This window comes from Rhinolophus sinicus, chromosome 5, assembly GCF_057876585.1.
Source record: "Rhinolophus sinicus isolate RSI-liver-muscle chromosome 5, RSI-T2T, whole genome shotgun sequence".
In the NCBI taxonomy this organism is placed as follows: Eukaryota; Metazoa; Chordata; class Mammalia; order Chiroptera; family Rhinolophidae; genus Rhinolophus; species Rhinolophus sinicus.
The window spans coordinates 70,865,383-70,886,549 of record NC_142505.1 but is presented as its reverse complement, the minus strand read 5'-3'; the positions used below and the strand labels follow the sequence as shown (position 1 = coordinate 70,886,549).

The 21,167-nt window shown below is 45.1% G+C and overlaps 2 protein-coding genes across 2 annotated transcripts in view; both read right to left on the bottom strand.

Annotated features, from left to right (window-relative positions):
* The window catches only part of LOC141567351 (butyrophilin-like protein 9), a 390,425-nt gene that overhangs the window by 265,550 nt on the left and 103,708 nt on the right, over positions 1 to 21,167 (bottom strand). The window lies entirely within an intron of this gene.
* The window catches only part of LOC109439887 (butyrophilin-like protein 3), a 43,638-nt gene continuing 31,835 nt past the window's right edge, over positions 9,365 to 21,167 (bottom strand). Inside the window, exons 4-8 of the mRNA XM_088798841.1 lie at positions 12,217 to 12,330; positions 11,491 to 11,511; positions 10,941 to 10,967; positions 10,624 to 10,650; positions 9,365 to 10,020 (exon numbers count right to left, since the gene is read on the bottom strand). Coding sequence (XP_088654967.1) covers positions 9,365 to 10,020; positions 10,624 to 10,650; positions 10,941 to 10,967; positions 11,491 to 11,511; positions 12,217 to 12,330 — 845 coding nt within the window. The remainder of the gene's footprint in view (positions 10,021 to 10,623; positions 10,651 to 10,940; positions 10,968 to 11,490; positions 11,512 to 12,216; positions 12,331 to 21,167) is intronic.

Sequence of the window (21,167 nt, the reverse complement as noted above, 5' to 3'; positions counted from 1 at the left end):
CAGCGTGGAGAGGGCCCTGCAGGCTCTGGCTGAGCAGTTGCCAGAGGAGGAGAAGGCTACAGCCAGCCGTGTGGGCTGGATGTTCCTCAAGGCCTTGAGTCTCAACACGGAAAATGTGCTTAATGAAGTGGCCCGGGTGCCTGACCAGGTATCCCGGTTGGAAGCGCTGGAAGCCCAGGTCCGCCTGTTAGAACAGGGGCCCCACAGTGGAGACTCTGAGGCAGAGGCGGAGGAAGCAAGTGGAGACAATGTAGCTCCCAACCCCCAAGCCCGGCCAATCTTGAAGCAAAGGGTAAAACGTGAGCAACCTTTGGGCCCCGGGGGCGTTGCTGCCGGCAACCCAGCTGTGACTGAGTTCACTACCTACACCCCATACACTCCCACTGAGTTGCAGGAGCTGGGGAGGCGGTACAGACAGCGCCCTGGAGAGCCAGTCTCGGCTTGGCTATTACGTTTATGGGATGAGGGAGCAGACAGCATTCTCTGCTCCCCAGGCGAGATGGAAAAGCTAGCCTTCATGACAGTGCATCCATCCCTGCGACAAAGGTTACAAAACTGCCATAGGTTGGCCAACAACCAGGGCAACCATTCTCTAATGGCGTGGCTCACTGCTGCGGTACGCACAGTATGGGAACAGGCTGGCGAGCTGCCAGACAATGTGAGTCAATGGCAGTCATATACAGAACTTATGCAAATAATCCGTGAAATGGGTATGAGACATGCTATTTTTAACCTCAACATGCAGGGCCCAGATGACGAGCTTTTTACTGCCAGCATGAGAGATCTGGTTTTGGACACTGCACCTGTGAGAGCTTTTGGATCCTTGGTTGCTATTCTTACACCGTATGTAGGGCGACGGATCCATGAAGTTACAATTGCCATGGCCACCCTAGGGAATGTTGAAAGCCGGAGGCGAAGGAAGTTAAGACAGGAGGTCCGCACAGTTGAGACCTGGAAGCCCAAACCAAAGGTAAAGGGGCGAGGTCGCGGGCCTCAGAGAGTAACACGCGCACAGATGTGGCGTGATCTCGTGGCAGCAGGGGTCGATAGGAAGAAAATAGACCAGCAACCCAACGCACTCCTGCTTGAACTTGGAAACAGTTGCGTCCGGAACAACAATTCCGGAGAAGCATAAAGGAGGAGTCTGGGAAAGCGCGACCCGTGTCCCTCCAGGACTTCATGCAGCCGCTTGAGGCCGACTCCTTTCAGCTTGATTAGGGGTGGGGCCAAGGTACCCGGTCAGAGGGGACGAGCAGGGACCGGAGGCCCCACGTGGAACTGTCCATACATTGGTCCCCTTCGAATGTACAGAGGGTTTTGGCTCTAGTTGACACTGGTGCCGACTGCAGTCTCGTTTACGGGAACCCAGAACTGTTCCCCGGACCAGCAGTCTGCATTGATGGCTACAGGGGAAAAACTGTGACTGTGAAAGCCGTTTCCTTACCACTGGGTATAGGAAGGCTCCCTCCTCGTACCTACAAGGTTTATGTCTCTCCCGTTCCGGAGTATATTCTAGGGGTGGACGTGCTACATGGCCTCAGCTTACAGACGTCAGTAGGAGAGTTCCGTCTCCGGATCCGGGTGGTGAAAGCGGTGACACGCGGGCATGCTCACCACCCTCCTCAAGCGTTGCCACAGCCCTGGCGCGTGGTTACAGTGCGACAGTACCGCCTGCCAGGAGGACAGGAGGAGATTGGTCGTACAATATTGGAATTGGAGAAGGCACATATTGTGAGGCCAACGCACAGTCCCTTTAACTCCCCAGTATGGCCTGTCAAGAAGCCAAATGGGACCTGGCGAATGACTGTGAACTATAGGGAGTTAAATAAGGTGACGCCACCCTTGCACGCTGCAGTGCCTTCAATTCATGATTTAATGGATCGTCTGACTGTCCGCCTGGGGACTTATCACTATGTAGTGGACTTGGCCAATGCTTTTTTCTCCATTGACATTGCACCCGAGTGTCAAGAGCAGTTTGCTTTTACGTGGGATGGGCGGCAGTGGACTTTTCAAGTCCTTCCGCAAGGATACTTGCACAGCCCCACTATCTGCCACGGGCTTGTGGCCCAGGATTTGGCACAGTGGGATCACCCATCCTCTGTGGCCTTGTTTCATTATGTTGATGACATTCTGTTAACCTCAGATTCTCTTTCTGATTTAGAGCAAGCAGCTCCCTCTCTTCTCCGCCACCTGAAGTCACGCGGCTGGGCGGTGAATGAGGAAAAGGTCCAAGGCCCTGGCTTATCCGTCAAGTTTTTGGGTGTTGTGTGGTCGGGTAAGACAAAGGTTATACCTGAGGCAATCATTGACAAAATACAAGCCTTTCCCCGGCCGACCAAGGTCTCCCAACTGCAGGCGTATTTGGGTCTGCTAGGATATTGGCGAGCGTTTGTACCCCATTTAGCACAAATGGCAAGGCCCTTGTACAATATGATAAAAAAGGGGGCCTCATGGGATTGGACAGAGGCTATAGAGCAAGCCTTCATTGCCACAAAACGGGCAGTGCAGCAGGCACAGGCCCTGCAAGTAGTGGACCCAGGCCGCCCATTTGAACTTGATGTTCACGTAACCCAAGAGGGGTACAGATGGGGCCTCTGGCAACGGCAGGAGCGTCTCCGGTTGCCAGTGGGATTTTGGTCCCAATTATGGAAAGGAGCGGAGGTCCGCTACTGTCTAATAGAGAAACAGCTGGCTGCTGTGTATGCAGCCCTAGTGGCCACAGAAGCCATCACAGGAACGGCACGCGTATTGGTTCGAACAACCTATCCTGTCCAGGGGTGGGTCCGTACATGGACCCAAGGACCCAAAACGGGGGTGGCACAGACCACCACCCTCGCCAAGTGGGGTGCCTACTTGGAGCAACGTAGCACCCTTAGTTCAAGCCCTTTGAGCACAGAGCTACAACAGGTCCTGGGGCCTGTGGAGCTTGTAGCCCAGGCTGAGCCAAGTGCTCTGCCTAGAGGGGAGGACTTGGAGCCCTCGCCCTACAAAGAAGGACAGTCCCCAGTACCTGAGGATGCCTGGTTTACCGATGGTTCTAGCAGAGGGGCTGCAGCTGTTTGGACGGCTATTGGTGTGCAGCCCAAAACAGACACCATTTGGTTTGATACTGGGACGGGCCAGAGTAGCCAGTGGGCTGAATTACGGGCTGTGTGGATGGTGATCAGCCACGAGCCTGGGCCCCTAGTTATTTGCACTGACAGCTACGCGGTGTTCCGGGGCCTAACGCTGTGGCTGCCTACATGGAAACACCAAAACTGGTTGGTGGGACACTGTCCACTGTGGGGTCAAGCCATGTGGCAGGACCTCTGGGACCTAGGGCAGAAAAAGGAGGTGACCTTAATGCATGTCACAGGTCACTCCCCCTTAGTGTCCCCAGGTAATGATGAAGCAGACGCCCTAGCACGGGTATGATGGTTAGAGCGGGCTCCTGCCACTGATGTGGCCCATTGGCTGCATAGGAAATTACAGCACGCTGAAAGCCGAACCATGTGGCAGGTGAGCAGACGCTGGGGCCTGCCTTTGAAATGGCAGGAGATAGCAGATGCCTGCTATGACTGTGCCGTCTGTGCCCAGGACAGCCCCCAAAGGCAGAGGCTCCCCTGGGAGACACAGCAGATTACACGAGGGAGGGTGCCCCTCACTCGCTGGCAAGTGGATTACATTGGACCCCTGCCTAAGGCCCGCAATGCGATATATGCATTTACAGCATTGGACACTGCTACGGGGTTGATGTTTGCTTGGCCCTGTCCGGCTGCGGATCAGCGGCATACAGTGGTCGCCCTTACACGGCTGTGCGCCCTCTATGGGCGCCCCCAAGTCATTGAAAGTGACAGGGGTACCCATTTTACGGGGCAAGAAGTGCAGCGCTGGGCTGCCAGGATGGACGTGCAATGGTTGTTTCACACCCCATACAATCCGCAAGCAGCTGGCATGATTGAACGTTATAATGGTCTTTTGAAGCAAGGTCTCTGGGTGTCAAAACACCCTCCCATGATGCGTGACTGGGCCTCGCGTCTATGGGATGTCCTGAGAGTCCTGAATGAGAGACCACGGAAGGGAGGGCCCGCGCCAGTAGAAGCTCTGCTACATCGAATGGCTGCTCCCATTCAATTACAAGTTACCACCAGTGAGACTCTGTTAAAGCCAGGCTACTGCAGAAATGGGAACATTTTGCTGCCAGCACCCACATGCTTGAAAGCAGGGAAACGGCAGCAATGGACTTGGCCCTGGCAGGTCAAAAGCCCCCACTGTCGGTGGTTGGGTCTGATAGCCCCATGGGGGGCCGTTTTGACTCATGATTTGCAAGTGACGCCAGGGGTGGTGGCTGAGTGGCCACCTCAAGTGACTGTAGTATACAGAGTTCCTGATACCGGGATGATTTTGCGAGGAAACTATGTGCTCTCACTATGGCCTATTATGGGGTCCCCTGTTCTGTTACATGTTGAAACTATGCAAGGGACCCCAAGCACTGCCATAAAGGTTTGGTACCACAAACCAGGAAAGGTGCCAGTGGCAGCAACCTTCCTTTCCCAGGACAAGAAGCTGGCATGTATCCTCCCAGATGGAAGGGATTTGCCATTGTTGGTTCCTAAGACTACCGTTTCTTTTCGTCCATAGGTGTCAGTAGGCTAATATGACACAGGGACCCTCGCGGAAGACGCTTGTCGCATAGATTGTGAGGCGAGAACCTGTAGGGGTGGAGTGTGGGGGCAGAGCCCCAGAAAGTAGTTTACAGGCTCTCGGCCTCACGTGGAGGAGTGCTGGCTCGGGTAGTAGATGGCCGTCAGCTGTGGCTGATTGGCCGTCAGCTGTAGCCGGTTAGCCAATTAGCCGCCAATATAACTGCTGCGGCTACGGAGGAGAGTAGAGGAGAGTGGAGGAGAGTGAAAGAGAGCCGCCGGTGGGTTGCAGACAAAACGGACAGCAGGTCACACGTCCAGTGAACCCAGCCTCCAGTGAGACCGTAGTGGTATGACTCCCCTACCTATGGCTCCGTGGGAGTTCCTTTTTGGCCTCACCATATCCTGCGTTCTTGTATGGGGAGCGGGAGCAGAGACCCCGCAGGCTTCCCCGCACGACAGCTTTAATTAAATGTTTCAATTGCTTTGGTTATCACAGAGCTTAAAATCAAAGATGAAGAAATAATGTTAGTTATGTCCTAGAGTCTTGCCTGTACGAGTAAAGCAAGTTCCAGGAAAAATGTTTAAAAGTACACCCTGCTTGGGATAATAGAAAAATGTGACTAGTGAAGCTCAAAACAGTAAGTGTTGAAGGAGTAATGGTCACAAGATAAGTAGCTTCTGCTTTCACACACCAAGGTGATGATACTGACACATTGTTATGATGTTTGCAGCTCCTGAGTTGTAAAGTGGTAGGACCACCCCACCGCAATTTCAATCTTGCTGAAGCCAGAAGTGCAGGATTGAAATAACTGAGCAGAAGATGAAAATTAACTGCTTACCTAATCACTGAGCAATCAACAAAGGCCCACCACCCTAAACCCTTACACGTGATTTTCGCTCTATAAAAACTCTGGCGTGTAAGCCATGGGGAAGTTAGGTTTTGAGCAGCAGCTTGCAGTTCTCCTGGGTGGCACCAGCTGTCTTTCTTCACTGCAAAGCCTGATGTCAATTCTCATTGACTCAGGACACACGGGTGGGCCCGAGCTCTCACTTGGTTCACATTACACAGGGAAGAAATGAAGAAGGGTGGGAGATTCGAGGACTGTTGCTTTTTACTATAATGTTTTCTGTCCAATTTCATTCTTTAAATATGAGCCTGCATTACTTTGATAAGAATACGTTTTATATTTTTATTTATTTTTAAAAATTTTTATTGGGGAATATTGGGGAACAGTGTGTTTTTCTAGGACCCATCAGCTCCAAGTCAAGTCGTTGTTTTCCAGGTCTAGTTGTGGAGGTCACTGTTCAGCTCAGTCACCGATTTCAATCTAGTTGCGGGGGGCACAGCGCACCATCCCATGTGGGAATGGAACAGGCAATCTCGTTGCTAAGAGAACCGAGCTCTAACCAACTGAGCTAACCGGCTGCCCCAAGAATATGTGTTGTTGTTTTTTTTTAAATGCAAAGGGGCTTCTTAGTTCTGACCTTAGTTCACATCTTAGATCTGAGATGTGAAGTCAGGTTTTATGTGAGTAACTCAGCTGTTTTTTATTTTTTTCCATACAAAGAGAGATTAAACCATACAGGAGCTCACAGAATCACTCATTCTCTTTCTCTGTCTCACACACACACACACACACACACACACACACACACACCCCTCTATGTGGGGATGCGTGCATGTGTACAGATGTGTAGTCAGGCCCCTCCCTGGTTGCCTTCCAGGAGCTAAGTTTCTGCCCTCTCCTTCCTCATTGACCTCTGTGCTGACCATTTTGTTTCTAGAAAACAACCCCTCCACCCAGCCTACCCACCCCCATTTCTTAAGACTGATTTCTGCTAGTTCTTGGACTTGTACTTCTTACTCCCTTAGGGACAGAAAGGGAACAAGACATCACCTAGGCCACTCACCAAGTGCCCCCTGGCCCCCAGACTCAGTCCATCTTCCCCAACCCACTCTGCTTCCTCTCCTTGAGGCTCCTCAGGAGATATGCCTCTCTCCCAGGGACACTGGGTGGGTCTAACTCCTGACTCAGGCCCTTCAGCACTGCTCCTCTCTGCTGTCCTAAGGTGGGGAAGCTCAGAAGCTGCCCCAGGACACAGGGTCCCCAGAGCCTCCAGTAGCCTAGGTCTGCAATAGTTGGACCCTGACGCCATCCTGGGCCCAGGTACCAGCCACTGGGGCCTCCAGTGCTGTCTACGGCCACTTGGGTTTGTTTTGGTCATCTTTGTTATGAAAACATGTAGTTGGAAGTTTTTTGGGGGTGATGTTCATTATATTTGCACTCATTGCTTCTAATTCAACTACTCCACATGACATTAAAATGAACTCTATTTTACTTATTCATACAAAGTTCCTTGTTTATAATTTTAATCCTCATTTACTTTAGATGATGCAGTGGATGGCATCCTGCAGCTTAGAGGAGCTGAAGATAATCGTTCTGATATTCAGAACTACAGGCAATTTTCAGTCTTCTGTTTCATTTTCTGATGTGGCCTAACAATGAGTTATCTTTGAAATTCTGTTTAACATTTCCTTGTTTCAATTGCCATACATAATTCACTGTAGCCCAACTCAATCACTTCTCATTAAACTTTTTACTTTGAAATAACGGTAGACTCATAAGAAGTTGCAAAAATTGTATGCAATCCTGTGTACCCCTCACCCAGCTTGTCCAATGGTGACATCTTGCATAACTACCGACCAATATCAAGACTGGGAAACTGACATTGGTATAGTACTATTTACTACACTATACGCCTAATTCATATTTAACCATTTTCACACTGTGATTTTATGTGTAGTTTTAGATGTTTAGATTCACACACCATCACCGTAATCACAATACTGTTCCATCACCATAAAAGAATTCCCTCATGCTGCCCCTGTAGAGTCATCCCTCCCTCTCCTTGCCAAACCCCTGGTGACTACATTTTGGCTATTCTGTTCTGCATCTCTATAATTTTGTCATTGTGAGAATACTACATAAAATGGAATCATACAGTATGAAACCTTTTGGGATTGACTTTTTTCACTTACTAGGATCCCTGAAAATCCACCACAGTGTTGAGTACATCATCTGGTTTGCTAATGTGGTGAATTACCCTGGTTGTTTGCTTATTAAGCCAACCCTAAAATCCAGGGGTAAACTGCACATGGGAGTGATGTATTGTCCTTGCACATATTGTTCGATTCAATGTACTAAAACTTTATTTAGAAAATTTGCATCTTTATTTATGATGGATATGGGTCTGTAGATTTTCTGTTGTTTTCCTAACTTGTAATGTTCTTCTCAGGTTTTGGTATCAGGGTGATTAAGGACTTATAGAATAAATAGTACTGCATTTCCTCTTCCTTAATTCTTTGGGCCAGACACAGCAGGAGCTCAATGAATACTCCATGGGTAATTTGGGGGTGGAGAAATGAATTAACATGGGATATATAGTTTGGCTGGGAAAAAAAGCATGCTATAAAGAACACATCAGGGGCTGGCGCAGTGGCTCAGGTGGTTGGAGTACTGTGTGCCTAATGACAAAGGCCGCTGGTTCGATTCCCATATGGGACAGTGAGCTGCACCATCTACCGCTAAGATTGTGAACAGCAGCTCTCCCTGGAGCTGGGCTGCGGTGAGCAGCCGGAGGTTGGCGTGAGCTGCAGTTTGCTGTCATGGGCTGCTGTGTGCTGCTGTGGGCTACTATGTGCTGCTGTGAGTGGCCGACAGCCAGCGTGAGTGGCCAGCAGCTGGCGAGAGCCGCTGTGAGTGGCCGACCAATGACTGGCGACCAACTGCCTGGGGGGTAGGGGGGAAGCACAAGACTCCTAATACCAGCATGGGCCAGGGAGCTGTGTCCTACACAACTAGACTGAGAAACAACCTAGCCTTGAACTGGGGTTGGGGGCAAATGAAAGGTGGGGAAGGAAGAACACATCGTCCGCTGATGCCAGACCACCAACAAGAGGCAGCATGATTCACATTCACTGTCTCTGGTCTTCATTTGACCCTGGGGTGGGAATTCCTGTCCCTCTTTTACAGATGAGGAGCCTGAGACCTTGTTACTTGTCAAAGGTTCTGTGGGGACAGAGCCCCAGAGAGTAGTTTACAGGCTCTCGGCCTCACGTGGAGGAGTGCTGGCTCGGGTGGTGGATGGCTGTCGGCTGTGGCTGGTTGGCCATCGGCTGTGGCTGGTTAGCCGATTGGCTGCTGGTACAACTGCTGTGGTTACGGAGGAGAGCCGAGGACTGCTGAGGATTGCCGAGTAGCCGAGCAGAGCCGAGCAGAGCCGAGGAGAGTGGAAGAGGAGAGCCGAGGAGAGCAGAAGAGAGGAGAGGAACAGAGTCGAGAGAGTGGAGGAGAGTCGTCGGTCAGTTGGCGGAAAGGCGGACGGCAGGTCACGCGTCCAGTGGGACCGGCCTCCAGTGAGACCATAGTGGTATGACTCCCCTACCTATGGCTCTGTGGGTGTTCCTTTTTGGCCTCACCATATCCTGCGTTCTTGTGTGGGGAGCGGGAGCAGAGACCCCGCAGGCTGCCGTGCACAACAAATGGCGCAGCAAGCAGGGTCTCCTGCACGACAGGTCCTTTGGCTGCAGAGTTGGTACAAACCAAATGCACCATCAGCCTTCTTCCCTCCTCACCTCAGGACAGCCATGACCCCTGGCCCCACAAGGATGGGCCATCCCTCCTCATCTGGAAGCCATGCTGCTGTCTGCTGCAGGGCTCTGGGGCCTGAGAGGAAGCTCAGTGTCCTGAGGGAGAGTGTGAGGTGTGATTCCCTCTGGGCACCACCCTGGACAGAAAGGGTGTGGTCACCTGTGGGGACAGCTCCAGATTGTCTGTGTCAGAAGGTGCTTCTTTCTCTGATCCTGGGGACACTGGGCAGATCACTATGGGAGTCACATTTTTCTCATCGTTCACATAATGCTGGATGTAGGGCCTCAATAACCCTTCAAACTGATGTGTCAGGGTGTCAATGAGGGACTGATCATTTACATTGAAGAAGGAAATGGCCCCGCCCTCGTAGTCTAGAAAGACCCCAACTCGTGTAGGCGGTGTTCTTGGAGAGAGGATGATTCTACGGGTTTTGAATGTGCGATACTGATGTTCTCTGTCCAGTCCAAACACCCAGTACCCATTGTTAGGAGACAGAGTCACATATGCCTCCTTCCTGTCCACATCGTCCCGGCACACTCCCACACACCACATTTCATTGTGTCCCACATCCACCTCCCAGTAATGTTTTCCTGCCTGGAATCCCTGAGAAGCCACCACACACTTCCTTGCAAATCTCTTATTCGAGCAGGTCACCTCCTGGTGAATATTCCTATAGCACACAGTTTTCAGATCAGAAATGTAGAGCTGGGGGTGAGCCGTCTCTGGGTCCAGAGTCACCTCCACTGGGGTGTCACAGGGAGAGAGAGCATGAGTTACTGAGGAGGGAACTGGGCTGGATGCAGAGGTCACCCCCTCTCACTGCAGACTGGCTCAGGGTGGGATCAGGTGAGGTCCCAGGGCCAGAGGCTCCATCAGACACAGCTCCCCGCCCTTCCCTCATCTCCGTGCCCAACTGTGAGGTCCTAGCTACTGTATATCACCTCAGCCCTACCATAGTACCTCCATGTGGGTCCACTGTTTGACTTTGTGAGACCTCGATTATCCCCTCTAATCTGCTCCCTGCCATTCTGAGTCCTGCCCAACTTCATATCCTTCCCCTCAGTCCATCCCCTTGGCCAGTCACTAGTGTCCTCAATTCCCTGGACCTTAGCCTCTGACCCCCTAACCTGGCTGACCCTGCCCCCTGTCCTCTCCCCTCCTAGTCCTGGGTCAAGAAATGAGTCTGGGGCAGCTGCCCCCCGGGGAGGATCCAGACCTCACAGATTTATAATCTATGGTCCAGTGTGTCTCATTGTTCCTGTTTCCTCTTGTTTGTCTCTGGTCGGCTCCCTCTCCCATGCCCACCCGTGGTTCTGTCCCACTGTCACCCCCTCAGGCATTGGTACCTGTGTGTTTCCGGACTTTTCTCAGTTCTGAAAACAAGCAGACAGAGCAGGAGGATGAGTGCTCTCATGGAGAGCAGGAGGCAGGGAGACAGGAGACCAGGGCGGGTAACCTTTGTGGGTGTCATGGGTCCACCAGAGATCTGCTGAAGGCCATGGGGTTCTCTACAAATGCACCTTCCCCAGCATCTGCAGACAGTTTCAGGGTCCCCACTACAAGCTTCCTCTCTGCCAAGACCCATGGCCTCAGTGTCTCAAGATTCATAAACTAGGGACTAGTCAGGAGAGATAATAGGGGTGGAGAGAATAGCTTCTCTCACCTGCCACTCCATGCTTCCTTCTCCAGTCTGAAAACCAAAAACACAGAAGAGGCTGAAATCACAGAACAGCAGCCCAGGGGGAGAATTGAGAGGAAAGCTCCACAACACTCTTACCCAGTTTCCTGGTCTTTCCATGACACAAAAAGCAGAATATTTTGTGCTGATATAAGTCTGGAATTCTTATCTCAAACTAAGAAACCAGGCAGGCGGTTGAGGGAGACTCCTACAGGCTCTTCTGCATTCTGGGTCCACACCCTCAGAGAGCTGATGAAATCTATGGTTCCTCTCCCCACAGAATGCACCAATAGGCAAAATGTGCAGACAATTTATAGGGTCTTTCAGGATCCAATGCCCATCCTAATCCCCCTAACAGTCTGAGGGTCAGTTCATTCATCAATGGATTGGGGGGTTTGAATGAGCTGCCCTCATTGGCCTGCCCATTCTTCCTGTCCAGTTTGGAGCTAAGACAACCCCCAGGTGGCTCAAACTGTGGAAAAGGAGGGACCTAGGAGAACTGTGGGGAAGGCTTAGAACATGAAAAGACACTTACCTAATTCTGCCCAGATTTTCCCTGAAACAGAAACAGAATATCCAATGGTGGACACAGCACTATGTAAGGTACAAACACAGCCCTGACTCATTGCTGAGCATAATGAGAGCTCTTTTAGAACTCTTTTTGTGACCCTACTCCCACACCCCCGTAGTGAGTGTCTTTATCTGCGGTAAAAGAAGAGATCAGGATCATTCATGCTGAAGGGAGGGGCTGACAATGGGGTCCTATGGTGGTGGAGATGGAGTTTATCAGGGAGAAGGGATGGTGAGACAGAAGAGAATCTGGAGTGAAGGTGGGATCACAGCACACATTCTCAAGGGGCAGTATCATCTCCAAGGAGGAAAAAACTAGTTCTTGGGGTAAAAACTCTTCTTGAAACTGAATATTATTTTATCTTGTTGTCTTCACTTCTATTTCTTTTGTTATGAAGTCTTTTCAAATACACTGGAGACTTGGTGATGTTAGAAATTTATATCAGCCCTGAAGGTAGTGAGAAATCATTCTTCCCCTAATTCTGGGCCCTTTGTGAAGAAGATGGGCCTGGTGGGGCTGGCATTCTTTAAGGGAGCCCCAGCCTGGAGTGGGGGCACCTTTGGCCCAGGTGATGGGTCCCTGGAACCTGGAGCTGGAATAACAGACCTGGGAGGTGTGTGGGAGCATCCCCAATCTCAGCCTTGCTGGATGCATGAATAAGCCACAGGCCCTTGCTTCTCTCTCACTTACCCTTTAATTTCCAGAGGGAAATTGTCAGACAAATGACACCAACACACAGGACAGAGAGGAATACTCCCAGTAAAATAGATAGCAGGCGCCAGGGTACAGGCTGGAAAAATGCCTCTGCAAAACAATTCCACAGACCCCTCAGTGACCATTCAACAGTCAAAACAGTTTGATTCTCATTTAAGGGATTATCTCATACCGCAAGATTGAAAAGGTATTTTTCTATCATTTCTTCTACATGTTTAAAGTGTTGTACTTCTTCATAATTCTTGCTCCATTCAGATCTTTGTATATAAAGTGAGGTAGAAGTTCAATTATATTTTCTTCTAAACAGATAACAACCATTATGGCATCATTTATTTGAATGGACTTTCCTTCACACACTATTGCATGCAATGTCACTTCTATTTTATATGTCTTCAAAAGAGTTTGTGAACATTTTATTAGACATATAAAACTTTATTAAAATACACTAAGAGAGACAGCACAAAAATGGTGGCAAGAGGAGTGCATCTTGAAATCTATCCTGGAAGTTACAACAAATTGAACAGCTATAATTCAACAAAAGATAACCTAAGCAAGCACATCTGAGAGATCCAAGCATCTAATCACCTAAAGGTAGGCAAATCAGTGGAGAGGGGGAGGAGGGAAGGGGGAAGTGCAGAAATGTGAGCCTTGGGTCACAGAGCTCACTGCAGTCTCAGGAGAGGGAAAACTTCAGGCTGCATGCACACTCCCTTGGCCCACAGTCCTGTCTGAGGAATGAGCATATAACATGGCTGAACCCAGCATTTGGGGCAGTGACCTCAGAGCAAAGACCAAATACAGAAGGGTGAGAACTGTGGTTTAAGCCCTCACTACCATGCATAAAACAGAAAACAAAGACATGAAGCCTGGCTGACTCCCCCACACCCTCCCAGAGCTCACCCCCCACTCCCTTGTTAGAAGCAGGCTCCAGAAGAAATGGTAGCAGTGTCAGATTAAAGAACAGAATATCTATAGCCCTAAGAACTGGAGAGACAGTCCCATAGGCAGACATACAGAGTGACTAACTCCAGTGATAGGGGAGGAACCATAGTGGTGAGACAGCTGTGGGCAGGAAGTTGCCATCGCTCAGAGCCACAAACAAATCAGATGCCTCTAGCAGCCCACCCCACCTGCACCTTTCTGGGCAGAGCCTGTGGGGGCCACCAGAGCTGCTGGGACACTCAGGCTCTGCATCAAGCTGCAGCGGCAGCACTGGGGATTCAGAAGCTTAGAACTCTATCACCCACCACATCCTACCATGGGATTTGTGCCCTGAGAACCAGGCAACCTGCTCACAGAGGAGAAGCCCACCTTCCAGGAAACTCCTCATCACATGAGAAGCCAGAACAGTGCAAAGGAAAATAAAATGATACAGCATGAGATAAAATAAAAGGCTGCAGTGGGAGAGAAAACAAAACATTCCAGCAATGCCTACTGGAAAGAAAAAAAAGACCTCTTCATATCAGCCTACTACAGAACCCACTCCTGTAGATGCCCAGGAAGAGGAATAATAATTCATTAATTGCCATGAATAACCAAGGTAACAAGGCAGCTCAGAAAGAAAATGAAAAATATCTGGAAAATGAGCTTAGAGACATGGAAATATGTGACTTAAATGACAGAAAATTCAAGATTGCAGTTCTGAAAAAATCAACCAGATGCAAGAAAACACAGAAATGCAGTTTAACGAACTCAGAAACACAATAAATGAACAAAATGAATATTTTACCAAAGAAATTGAAATTTTAAAAGAGAACCAAATTGAAATTCAGGAGATGAAGAACTCAATAAAAGAAATGAAGAATGAAATAGCCAGCTTAGGTAATATAGCAGACCAGTGGAGGAAAGAATCGGTGATATTGAAGATATCTGGAAATGACACAGGTGGAAGAAGAGAGAGACTTGAGAGTTGAAAGAAATAAAAGAACTCTACAAGAACCTTCTTATTCCATCAGGAAGAGCAACATAAGAATAATAGATATACCAGAAGAAGAAGAGAGGGAGAAGGGAACAGACAGTATATTCAAACAAATAGTCAACGAGAACTTCCCAAATCTGTGTAAAGAACTGGATCCTCAAATCCAAGAAGCAAACAGAACACCTAATTACCTCAGTGTGAACAGGTCTTCTCCAAGGCATATTATGTTGAAGCTGTCAAAAATTAATGACAAAGAAAGAATTTTCAAGGTAGGTGGAAAACAAAGCAATAACGTATAAGGTAAAGCCTATGAGATTATCATCAGATTTTTCAGCAAAACCTCTACAAACCAGGAGGGAGTGGAATCAAATATTCAAACCATTGAAAGAGAGAAATTATGAGACAAGAATAATATGTCCAGTAAAGATACCCTTTAGATATGAAGGAAGAATAAAGCCCTTTCCAAACATACAGAAGCTGAGGGAATTTTCTAATGTACAGCCTGCATTACAGGAAATACTGAAGGAGGCTATCCTACCTCAAACAGAAAAACCAGAATACAAAACCATGAGCATGATTACTAACAGAAAGACAGAAACAGGAAATGGCAACCCCTACACAAAATAAGGCACTATACACTTAAACGTAACGTAAAGGGTAAAGAAAATAAAAGCATTTTTAAACAGGAAAAGAAGAAAAAGACAACTTCCTACTGCAACTCAGAAATCAACTCACAGCATCAGTAGGGATAACTTGTGACAACATCATAAAAGAGGAGAGACTAAAGGTCTGAATCTGCAAAGGGGAATAGAGGTAAGAAACATGCTGAAGAAAAAGGGCTACTGTATATATGAAACTTTCTTTTACATAAACTTAATGATAACCAATCAAAAAAAAATCTAGAACTGAGATATATCACATAAAAAAAAGAAAAAAACAGAGAGAAAAATTATAGAATACCACCACACTAAAATAACAGATAGTAGCAAAAAGACAAAGAAGCAAAGGAGACACCGAGATACCAGAAAAAAAAGATAGAATAGCTATAGGAAATCCTCATATATCAATAATCACCCTAAATGTAAATGAATTGAACTCACCAATAAAAAGGAAGAGCAGCAGATTGTATCAAAAAACAAAACCCAACAATATGCTGTCTCCAAGAGACACATCTTAGTTACAAGGAGAAATATAGACTCAAAGTGCAAGGGTGGAAATAGATAGTCCAAGCAAATGGTATCCAGACAAAAGTGGGTGTATGCATAGTTACAACAGATGAAACAGACTTCAGGGTAAAAAGGGTAACGAGACAAAGACGGACATTTCATAATGATAAAGGGAACAATACAACAAGAAGACATAACACTTTTCAATATATATGCCCCCAATCAGGGAGCACCAAAATATACAAAGCAACTACTAACAAAATTAAAGGGAGAAATTGACCAAAAGAAATTATAGTAGGGGATCTAAATACATCATTGACAGCTATGGATAGATTATCCAAACATAAAATCAAGAAGGAAATATCAGCCTTAAGTGACACATTAGACCAAATGGACATAATTGAAATTTATAGAGCACTTCATCTTAGAATACCAGACTATTATTATTATCATTATTATTATTATTAATTTTATTAGTTTCAGGTGCACAAGACAAAGCAATACTTAGACATTTATCATTTATATCCCTCACACTGTGTGAACCCCCCTCCCCCCATCCACTATCCCTCTGACATCGCACAGAGCCATTACATTTCCACTGTCTCTATTCCTAATGCTGTACTCCGCTTCCTGTAAATATATATATATATATATATATATATATATATATATATATATATAATTATAGTTGGCATTCATTATTGTTCAGCTTCAGGTGTATAGTGCAGAGATCAGGCATCTACATCATCCCTGAGGTGGTCTCCCAAATGAGACAAGTGTCCATCGGATACCCTACAAAAACTTTACATTATTGATTATGTTCCCCAAATTAATTTTCAAAACCCTGTGGCCATCTTGTGGTTACCGACTATTTTCTAAACCCCTCACCTTCCCCCTTATCTTCCCCACCCCCGCAAATCTAGCAACCCTCAGTTTTTCCTCTGTCTCCAAAACTGTTTCTGATTAGTTCATTCACTTATGCTTTGCTTTAAATTCCACATATAAGTGAGATCATATGGTATTTGTCTTTCTCTGTCTGACTTATTTCACTTAACGTAATATTCTCTAGATCCATCCATGTTGTTGCAAATGGTAAGATTTCTTTCTTCTTTATGGCTGTGTAATACTCCATTGTATAAATGTATCACAATTTCTTAATCCAGTCATCTACTGATGGGCATTTCGGTTGTTTCCATGTCTTGGCTATTGTGTATAGTGCTGCAATAAACATAGGAGTGCACAAAGATTTTTGAATTGGAGTTTTGGATTTCTCCAGATAGATACCTAGGAGTGGGATTGCTGGATCATAAAGTAGTTCCATCTTCAGATAAGGTAGCTCCATTTCAGATACCTCCATACTGTTTTCCTTAGTGGCTGTACCAATCTGCATTCCCACTAACAGTGCACAAGCATTTCCTTTTCTCCACATCCTCGCCAGCACTTGTTGTTTGTTGATTTATTGATGATAACCATTTTGATGGGGATGAGGTTGTATCTCATTAGGGTTTTATTTGCATTTCTCCAATGATTAGTGAGGTTGAGCATTTCTTCATATGTCTGTTTGCCATCTGTATGTCCTTTTTAGAAAAATGTCTCTTCATGTTCTCTGCCCATTTTTTAATTCAGTTGTTTGCTTTTTTGGAGTTGACTTGAGTGAGTTTTTAATAAATTTGTTATATTAACCCCTTGTCAGATATATCATTGGCAAATATCTTTTCCCATTTAGCAGGATTCCTTTTTGTTTTATTGATGGTTTCCTTTGCTGTGAAAACCTTTTTAGTTTGATGTAATCCCACATGTTTATTTTTTCTCTTACTTCCCTCGTGCGAGGGGATATATCAGTAAAAATACTACTCTGGGTAATGTCTGTGAAGTTTCTTCCTATATTTTCTTCTAGGAATTTTATGGTTTCAGGTCTTACATTTAAGTCTTTATGCCATTTTGAATTTATTTTTGTATATGGTGTAAGGAGGTGGTCCAGCTTCATTTTTTTTTTTTTAATTTATTGGGGTGACAATTGTTTTCCATGTGACTGTCCAGGTTTCCCAGCACCATTTATTGAATAGACTGTCTTTACCCCACTGTACATTCTTGTTTCCATTGTCGTAGATTAAATGGCCATATAGGCATGGATTTATTTATGGACCCTCTATACTGTTCCATTGATCTATGTGTCTGTTTATGTGCCAGTACCATGCTGTTTTGATTACTGTAGACTTGTAGCATAATTTGATGTCAGGTATTGTTATACCTCCCACTTTGTTCTTATTTCTCAAGATTGCTGAGGCTATCCGGGGTCTTTTATGGTCCCATATAAATTTTAGGATTATATATTCTATTTCTGTGAAAAACGTCGTTGGTAGTTTGATAGGAATTGCGTTGAATATGTATATTGCCTTAGGCAGTATGGACATTTTAACTATATTAATTCTTCCTATCCACGAACATGGTATGTGTTTCCATCTATTTATATCTTCTCTCATTTCTTTCTTCAGTGTCTTATAATTTTCTGAGTACAGATCTTTTACTTCTTTGGTTAAATTTATTCCCCGGTATTTTACAGTCTTTGGAGCAATTGTAAATGGGATTGCTTTTTAAATTTCTCCTTCTGATGTTTTATTATTGGTATATACAAATGCAACTGATTTCTGAATATTAATTTTGTATCCTGCTACTTTACTAAATTCATCTATCAGATCTAATAGTTTCTTGGTGGAGTCTTTAGGGTTCTCTCTATATAGTATCATGTCATCTGCATATAATGACAAGTTTACTTCCTCCTTACCGATTTGGATGCCTTTTATTTCTTTTTCTTGTCTGATTGCTGTGGCTAGAACTTCCAGCACTATGTTGAATAGAAGTGGAGAAAGTGGGCAACCTTGCCTTGTTCCTGATCTTAAGGGGAATGGTTTTAGCTTTTCCCCATTGAGTAGGTTGTGAGCGGTGGGGTTATCATATATGGCCTTTATTATGTTGAGATATGATCCCTCTATTCCCACTTTCTTAAGGGTTTTTATCATAAATGGCTGCTGGATTTTATCAAATGCTTTTTCTGCATCTATTGATATGATCATGTGATTTTTATTTTTCATTTTGTTAATGTGGTGTATCACATTAATTTATTTGCGGATGTTGAACCACTCTTGCATACCAGGGATGAATCCCACTTGATCATGGTGTATGATCTTTTTAATGTATTGCTGAATTCTGTTCGCTAATATTTTGTTGAGGATTTTTGCATCTATGTTCATTAGAGATATCGGCCTGTAGTTTTCTTTTTGTGGTGCCTTTGTCTGATTTTGGGATCAGGGTGATAGTGGCTTTGTAAAAAATGTTTGGGAGTCTTCCCTCCTTCTGGATTTCTTGGAAGAACTTGAGGAGAATAGGTGATAATTCTTTTTTGAACATTTTGTAAAATTCATCTAAAGGCATCTGGTCCAAGGCTTTTGTTTGTTGGGAGATTGTTGATTACTGATTCAATTTCCCTGGTGGTAATCAGTCTATTCAGGTTTTCTGTTTCTTCTTGAGTTAACCTTAGAAGGTTGTACACCTCTAGAAAATTGTCCATTTCTTCCAGATTGTCAAATTTGTTGGCATATAGTTGCTCATAGTAATTTCTTAAAATTTTTTGCATTTCTGCAGTGTCTGTTGTCACTTCTCCTCTTTCATTTCTGATTTTATTAATTTGGGTCCTCTGTCTCTTTTTTTTAATGAGTCTGGCTAAAGGTTTGTCAATTTTGTTTATCTTCTCTAAGAATCAACTCTTGGATTCATTGATCTTTTGTATTGTTTTTCTGGTTTCTATTTCATTTATTTCCGCTCTGATCTTTATTGTCTCCTTCCTTGTACTCCCGTTGGGCTTATTTTGTTGTTCTTTTCCCAGATCCCTTAAGTGTGAAGATAAACTGTTGATTAGCGATGTTTCTTGTTTCTTTAGGTAGGCCTGCAATGCTATGAATTTCCCTCTTAGGACTGCTTTCGTGGCATCCCATAGATTTTGGGTCGTTGTGTATTCATTTTCGTTGTCTCGAGATATCTTTTGATTTCTTCCATGATCTCCTGCTTGACCCATTCATTATTTAGTAACATGTTATTCAGCCTCCATGAATTCATGTGTCTTCCAGTTTTTTTCCTGTAGTTCATTTCTAATTTCATAGCACTGTGGTCAGAGAAGACAATTGGTAGGATTTCAATTTTCTTAAATTTATCAAGACTTGTTTTATGGCCTAACATATGGTCTATCTTGGAAAATGTTCCATGTGTGCTTGAGAAGAACGTGTATTCTGCAGCATTGGGGTGAAATGCTCTGAAAATATTGATTAAATCCAAGTGGTCCAATGTATCATTTAAGGCTGTTGTTTCCATATTGATTTTCTGTCTGGAAGACCTGTCCCTTGTTGTCAGAGGTGTGTTGACGTCCCCTACTATGATAGTGTTACTGTTGATCTCTGTCTTTATGTCAGTCAATATCTGTTTTATATATTTAAGTGCTCCTATGTTGAGTGCATAGATGTTTACTAAGGTTATGTCCTCTTGTCAGATCGATCCCTTTATTATTATATATTGCCCGTCTTTGTCTTTTAATATTTTCTTAATTTTAAAGTCTATTTTGTCAGAAATAAGTATTGCAACTCCAGCTTTTTTCTCATTTCCATTTGCATGAAATATCTTACTCCAACCCTTCACTTTCAGCCTGTGTGTGTCTTTTGATCTGAGGTGAGTCTCTTGTATACAACATATACAAGGGTCTTGCTTTCTTATCCACTCAGCCACCGTATGTCTCTTGATTGGAGCATTTAATCTGTTTACATTTAAAGTGATTATTGATAGGTACATAGTTATTGCCATTTTTAAATTTGTAGTTAGATTGTTTTCATCTTTCTTCTATTTACAGAAGTCCTTTTAGTATTGCTTGCAATGCTGGCTTGGTGGTAATACATTCCTTTAGCTTATTCTTTTCTGGGGAGCTCTTTATCTCTCTGTCAACTTTAAATGATAGCCTTGCTGGATAAAGCCATCTAGGTTGTAGGCCTTTGTTTTCTATCACTTTGAGTATCTCCTGCCACTCCCTCCTGGCCTTCAATGTTTCTGCAGAAAAGTCATTTGATAGTCTTATGGGAGTTCCCTTGTATGTAACCATCTGTCTTTCTCTTTCTGCTTTTAGGATTCTCTCTTTGTCTTTAACCTTTGCCATTTTAACTACAATGTGTCTTGGTGTGGACCTGTTTGGGTTTATCCTGGTTGGAATTCTCTGCTCTTCCTGGGCTTGTATGTTGGTTTCCTTCATCAGGTTAGGGAAGTTTTCGGATACTGTTACTTCAAATATGTTCTCAATCCCTTGCTTCCTCTCTTCACTTTGTGGTATTCCTATGATGCACATGTTATTGTGCTTGATGTTATCCCATAGGTCTCTTAAACCATCTTCATTGTTTTTTATTCTTTTTTCTTTGTGTTGTTTTGTTTCGGTGATCTCTGCTAACTTGTCTTCTAAGTTGCTGATTCGATCCTCTGCTTCATCTAACATGCTGTTAATTCCTTCAAGTGAGTTCTTTATTTCAGTAATTGTGTTCTTTACTTCTAACTGGTTGTTTGTTATGATTTCTACGTCCTTCTTGATGTCGTCTCTAAGCTCCTTAAACATTCTTATCATCAGTGTTCTGTACTCTGTCTCTGATAGGTTGGTTACCTCTGTTTCATTTGGTTCCATTTCTGGAGGTTCCTTCTGTTCTTTTATTCGGGACATGTTTCTTTGTTTCCCCATTCTGGCTGACTCTCTGTGTTTGTTTTGATGTGTTAGGTAGATCCCTTAGAGTTCTTAGTTCTTGCTGGGTTATCTTATGTAG